Here is a 7,186-nt window from a genome sequence, read left to right as displayed (position 1 = left end):
CAAGTTTTTCGTCATTTGACAGTTCACAATAGCATTTTTGGGAGATTTAATGTTATCTGATATTAGTGTTACAGAGGTAAAAAAATAAGATGCAAAACAATCCATGCTGCCTTTCTTTTAGGCTATTTTGTGTGTATCTTATTCCACACCCTAAGGGATAGTTACATCAGGCTCTGTGCAGCTAGAAGCTGATTTGACTGTGGATTTGACATCATTGAACAAATTGTGTCTGTGGTTGTGTCTGTGTTTATGTGAGTTGTAACAAGTCAAGTAGTGAGAATTATTAGATCTAGTATAAGATCAAAACTAGGATCATGTAGAGGTGTTTGATTTATAAGAACTTTAGCTCGGTGTATACATGCTGTATGTATTTCTGAGCTGGACGCTGTATGTGTGTTCCTGTGTTTGCATCTCTGTGTGTGATAGATATTGATGGCTAGTGACGTTAAGTAATGTTGTCCAGGTTCTCTGTTGCTAAAGTCTGCATCAGCAGCAGATTTTCACCTACACTGGGGTTAACCAGGTTAACTTCAGATACACACAACACAGGCGTGTACACACAAACATGCTCACTCACACACACACGCCAGTGGCACGACCTTTCCAGTGAGAGCGTGAAATTGGTCATGGCATTTAGGATAAGATGAGTTCCCCAGCAGATTAACACACACACACACACAAATTCCTGTGACAGGCCATCTGAATGTCCACATATCCATTAGAGTAGGCTCCTCACTCAGCAGGTTTTGTCAAAACATTCAGAGTGAAAATAGGATGTTATCCTTTACTCTGCAACACAGTCCACCACACACACACACAAAAACACATGTTCATAGATTTTATGCATTGAACCAGACTTGTAAGGAAATATTTGGTAAGAAAAATGGTTTTCTGTGACAAATTAACTACATTGTCATTTTATGAATAAACCAGTAAGTGCAAGACTTGCACTATACGCTGCTTTCATCTGCTGAATAATAATGTTGTTAACAACGTCTTGTCCTGCCACCATTCGCTTACTTGGGATTTAATTCTGACTGAAGTCTAGTTTAGAAATAGACTATAGGTCTGTAGCATCTTACTTGTTTTAATCGGTTACATCACGATTTTTCATGAGATGACAGTGTGTTCTGCAATGAAATGTTTAAAGAGTCAAGAGTCAGAGGATTGATTAAGTACTGACAGAGATGCCTTGTCATCAGCACGACAAACTGAATAACTTTGTTTTCTATTACAGTATAATGTTACAGAGGACTGGCTATTTGCAGAAAGATGAAAGCAATATAATTAAAACCATGTACACTCAACCTATAGCATGTGCCGTGTTTTTTTTGCTGCTGGTACTGTGTGTGGATGATGGAGCGCCATCAAAACCTTTTGTATGAAGAAGAGAATGAACGTGTGCAGTTTCCTTTTAACTCCCAAACACCGGTCCCTCGACTAATTAGCAGGCTGGGAGAGAGGGAAGGTAACGCAATGTTGAATGAAAAGAAAAGAGACAGAAGAAAAAATCCCCTCCCTTTCATTTGGTATGGTAATATTTCCTGCTCACATACTCACCGTGGCTATGAGAACAAGCAGTTGGGGGACGATAGAGACCGGGGGAAGCGAGTGAGGAAGGGGAGAGGTGGGAAGCCCTGAGAGATGTACAGAGTGATTTGTTTTTCAGAAAGAGGGGGAAATAGAAGAGGAAGGAAGAGTGGGAAGGTGGAGGAGGTAGAGAAGACGAAAGACAAATGAAAAGGGAGGGAGATATGGGAGAGGGGAACTTACTACATCTCGCTCTTCAACTCATCCCCAGCGGAGAGACGAAGAGTGAGATGTAGTGAGAGATTTCTGTTCGAAGTGCAGAAAGAAAAGTGCCTTTTGATATGTGAAACGTTTTGGGGCACAGAGCTGCGGATAGACAGTCAGGCAACCACAAAGACAGATTGGGAGAAGGGGAAAAGCAGCACGGACAAACAGAGAGGCAGGCAGTTACTGTAGGTATGACATCAGATAGATTTGAAGCCAAACAGCATGACAGACAGACAAGCAGGAGGCAGACAGAACGAACGAGAACATGCAAACATACCAGCGCTCCTGTGGAATTACATGTCCCAAGACACACTCTACTGTCTGTGTGTGTGTGTGTGTGTGTTTACATTATGTCTCCAGAGAATCCCCTGCTGCTTCATTAGATCCTGTTAATAATCACCCAACAGGGAACCGTGCTCTAGACTCTGTTCACACACACAAACACGCAAATATACAGATATTCAAGGCCTTTAGATTTTGTTCATTCTGCAGAGAGGAAGTGTATTTGTCTTCCTAAGTCTTCTTTATAAACTAGCAGACAGTCCATATTACCTGTTTTCAAAACCGTCTTTCTAAATTTAATCAATTAAATTGCAGCAAAAAAATTCAGAGATAGTATTTAATTACTGTGGCTCAGTCATTTAGAACCGTAAAAATGAGGAATAAATTAAATGGAATATAACTAAAATGTATTAATTTAGTGAATTATGTTGAATAAGTTAAATTTGAACAAAAATGTGATAGGACTATGTGACTGCTGTCTGCATTATCAATGACATGCTAAAATCCAAGATGTGCCTATGGTTTCACGCTTTTCCACTGATCAACAGTTAGTGGTGGTAACATGCAGAGAAACGTAGCAATGTGCTAACAAAGGCAGTGAAGAAGATGACCGCAAGCTTGCAAATGTTATATGATAAGGGAAATAAATTCCTATCTTATGTTGTGTTATCTGATAACTGTTACTTAAGCTTGTGTGTGTTTGTATGTGTCTCGTCCCGGGCTTTGGGTTGTGTGGCCTTTTGTCTTCTTAACATACTAACATTAATTTTATTTGTTATTGTCGTCTCTCTTTTTTTGTCTTCTTCCTTTTCCTCCCCACATGTCTGACTCACACACTTGTGGATTGTTTTGTTATCTGTTACCTGTCTTTCTGTCCTTCCAGTCGTAATTTTTAAAACACACAGGGAATTTTTTAACTCATTTCTGCTCACATCAGTTTCCTGCATCTTACATTACCTCCTCTCCCTTTTCTCTTGTATACAAAATAGGAGCCTTTTCCCCCTATTTTCACCCCCCAACCCTTTCTCTTCCCCCTGCCTTCCCCCTCCTCTGTGTGTCATACATAATGGGCCCAGTGCAAGTCTGCATGTGTCACACATGGGAGGAACTCCTGTGTTTTTTAATACATTTTTAATCCCGCCATTTGATGCCCCCCTTGTCCACCATAATTTGTACTGACTGCTGAACAAAATCAAAGGGCTTGTACTTGCTGCTTCTTGCCTCTGCTGCTCTCTGCTACAGAAAAATGCATTTTTTATATCACTTTTTTCCCTTCCTCCTCCCCTACACACACCTTGGTATGTTTATTTTGACATGAAAGTGGGCCTGCGTGAGAGCCTGGCTGTTGCAAGTCACTCCTCATTAGCGGTCTGATTTCCCTATTCTTTGTGTGTGTGTGTGTGTAAATGTACCGGCTCCGTATTATATAGTAGAGAATACCTCTGTGTTTTCTATTCAGTTATGTGTATTATTCTTCTCTCTCTTTAGATTTAGATTTACACGGGCTGCTGATTTTTCTCTCTTTATATTTCCCCCCTCTCTCTAATTCTGTGTCTCTCTGTCTCTGTGTCATTCACTGTCTTTGTTCCATAAAAGCAAGCATTTCACTTGTCATGGGACCATGTTTCTATGCAAACACATGCACACGGAGATAGTTTCAGTAAATGTACAGTTTCTGACATTTTTATATGACGTTGCTTGTACAAATGATGGTTTAGATTCCTAATCTCTTATCAGAGGATGTTTTTGTGTTACTCCAAAGGCTGTAATTAATTTAAATGTATGTTGTATTCTCGCAGAAGGTAGTGTGCTTTGATTGTTGTCTCAAACTTGCTTAATGTGTTTGGCTCCTTGTATGTGTGTCCAATTCTGTAAACTTGCATCTATGATTGCATTTTGCCTCAATTATAGCAGCAGATTTAAACAGTATGTTAGATTACAGTATAAATAAAGAAATGTATGTCTGTATTTATATATTTATGTAATTGTTCAACAGTGCGAGCGTTGCGCGCCCCTCTACAATGACAAGCCATTCAGGTCAGGTGACCAGCTCCAGCCTATGAACTGCCGGTCTTGCCAGTGTCACGGCCATGCCCTCTCCTGTCATTATGATGTCAGAGCCGATGACCAACCAGAGGAGCACTATCGAGGAGGAGGAGGCGTCTGTGACAACTGCATACACAACACCACGGGTACGGTGTTAGCAACATAAGTTAGCTAAATACCTTTTCACATTTTATAAGATCTAAATAAATGTAATCTTAAAAATGCCTTTTATTTTTCTTAATCAATCTTAATGGTAAAGCACTTTGAAACAATTACAGCCCAGATGTCATGAGCCTTCAGATGTTCCTTCTATCATTTCAAGATGTTGAGCTAGAAAATATCATTATGCTGAACAGCTATTTTAGTATTTTTGATGAAAACAACTGTAGTAGTATAGTCTGTATACAGATAATGTATACAGATTCCTTATTCCTTACTGTTTCAGACTGTCTAACCGGTAGTAAAGGAAATTAGAGGATTGTGAAGTATTTCATGCTGTTTTTTTTAATGATGATGCAAAACCACTTTCCCATTTAAACAAATATGGTTGAACCCTGTGTTGTTTCTACCTATTCCTTTGCTTTTCTTGCTCTCTGACTTACTGTGTCTGTCTCTCACCACCAGGTAAGAACTGTGAGGTGTGTATAAGTGGGTTTTTCAGGCTAGAGGACTCTGATCCCACTTTACATGATGTGTGTCAGCCTTGCAACTGTCACACAACTGGAACAGTCAACGGCAGCATGGAGTGTGCCCAGGTACACACCAACACAAACAGCAACTTGTTGACAACCAGTGAAACCCTTGTAACGTTGTCATTTTGATGACATGATGTGTGAAATGTTTTTAAATAAGTTGAAGTCCTCTGTGTTTCTCACCTCCAGGTAGGAGGTCAGTGTCAATGTAAGGCAGCAGTAACAGGTCGTCGGTGTGCAGACTGCTGGCCTGGTTGGTATGGTCTGAAGGCCTCAAATCCAAATGGCTGCATCCGCTGTAACTGCAGTGACATCGGCATCGTCAGCAACTCAACAGGAGGAGTTCCCAGTTGCAACCAGGACACGGGACAGTGCCAGTGTAAACCCCATGTCACAGGTAAACACACCATAGTCTAGAAACTAGAAGTTTTTTGTGTTTTTGATGACATATTCAGTGTTGGGTTGCCAGTGCCTCTCAGAGACAATCATGTGTGTCAGAGGAGACACTTGATTTTCAAAGCTGCTTCTTTGCAACGTTCAAGTTCATGCCATCCCCCCCAAACCCCACCCATGCAAGACAAGTAAATGCATTGTGGGTGAGGGTTCAGTTAAGGTAAGGAAAAGATAAAAGTAATTCCAGGTCAATATCAGCAATCTCTTCAGACCTTGTTATTTTACCACAGCAACACACCTCTCAAAGTAGTTTCTCCTACAAAATGTCCCCAAATGCTTTGTTGATAACTTGTGTTTTTCATTAGAACAGTTACTCTGTTTAATTGTCCAGTTATGGCGTCTTAATTAATACATAGACGCAGCTGCTCATTGGGGTGCACACAAAAGCAAAAGTGGATATACTGGGTGCACACACCAAAACAGGCATGTATATACACACAGATGCAAACGCACGCACATCCATATCCCAAAGTGTTTTGCCAGCCAAAATAAACAGGCTTTTCTGCTGGCTGTGCTTCCAGCCGTTGTGCTTCTCTTTGTGATAAATGGTTTCACTCTCTCCCCTGTGTGTCTTTGAAGAGCAGGCTCGTATGAAATGCAAAACCAGCCAACGCTCCTCAACTCAACGCATCATGGTTATTGCTAAGCCTCGCTATCAAGGGCCCACGGTTGTGCGTGTGAGGGTGGGCACGTGTATGTGAACTTGTAAATGTGTGTAAGAGTGTCTGTTTATGGTTATGTATATGTAGGGACGGAGAGTGTCTGGATGTGACCGTGTGTTCATGTACTTTTGTCTTTGCCTAGCTGCATATATTGTATGAATGAAGAGTTTTTGCGTGTGTGCATGCGGGCGTGTGTGCGTGCATGCGTGCATGCCATCAAGGACTAAGCTGGTATTTAATTCTCTAATTCAATGCCAAGTTGATTAAAACAAACTGCTGCAGCCCCTTGTATTTTTCACACTCCTTCTTACAAGACCCACTTTCGTTTTTTCTGTCCTTGTTTGTTTGGTTGCTCCCACAGGTATTTTTCAGAAATGAGATTTGATTATGGCAATTTATTACCGCCAAGCTGATACTTTGAGTAGAGCAATGGCAGGCACGCTTCAGAAGGACGGAATTGAAATGTGTGCGCACAGACACAGATACACACATGCAAACGCACACGCACACTCATAACAAGGTGCCAGAGTGCAGTGTGTACATAATAGTGTTTGAAATGGTGATGCATGAGCCTGTTAACCAGCTGGCTACTGATAAAAGGGCTGGGCCATGTCCCGAAAACACACACACATTGGCGTGCACACATGCACACCCCAACACAAAATTACCTCCTTTCTTTCTTGATCTAATATCTTCTAACACATTCTATTCTCTAATGTTCTCACTTTTCACTTCCTTTTTATTGTCTTCTGACTCTCTCTTCTCTTTTCTCTTCTCTAATCTCCTCTGTTGTTCCTGTTATTGTTTTGTTGGACCTGTCACAAAACAACAAAGAAGTTGCAAAAAATATGATTCGCAAATGTAAATAGAAAATACAATCACTTTGCCCTCAACTCTTTTTATAATGGCTGTGGGACTCTTTATAATCGTTAGTTTTATTTGGAAAAATTCACACAGTACAATACATCACAGCATTGTTAGGGTTGTAAGCATCATTCTGTCAGACTGCGTATTTACCACCAACACATTCAGACATGCACGTACACCTCACTACACACATGCACACACACACACACACACACACAGATGCATGTCTTCACCGCGCTATTATGAAATATGATCTATGGAGAGAAATACATTCATATCTATAAAATCATTAAAGTGGGCAGACCAGGGGAAATGCCAAGTGTCTGCCGCACACCGAGCAGGACACACACACAGACGCACACACACAGACGCACACGCACACTTGGT

General features: G+C 41.0%; 1 protein-coding gene across 1 annotated transcript in view; it reads left to right on the top strand.

The window, feature by feature from the left end:
• ush2a (Usher syndrome 2A (autosomal recessive, mild)) overlaps positions 1-7,186 on the top strand; it is a 197,984-nt gene that overhangs the window by 38,509 nt on the left and 152,289 nt on the right. The window contains 3 exon segments of the mRNA XM_035652071.1: positions 4,076-4,271; positions 4,750-4,880; positions 5,007-5,214. Of these exon segments, the coding sequence (XP_035507964.1) occupies positions 4,076-4,271; positions 4,750-4,880; positions 5,007-5,214 (535 nt within the window).

Source organism: Morone saxatilis, unplaced genomic scaffold (assembly GCF_004916995.1).
Source record: "Morone saxatilis isolate NCDOM2014 unplaced genomic scaffold, NCSU_SB_2.0 Contig11, whole genome shotgun sequence".
In the NCBI taxonomy this organism is placed as follows: Eukaryota; Metazoa; Chordata; class Actinopteri; family Moronidae; genus Morone; species Morone saxatilis.
The sequence above is the reverse complement of the archived record's forward strand: the minus strand, read 5'-3'. Positions and strand labels throughout refer to the sequence as shown.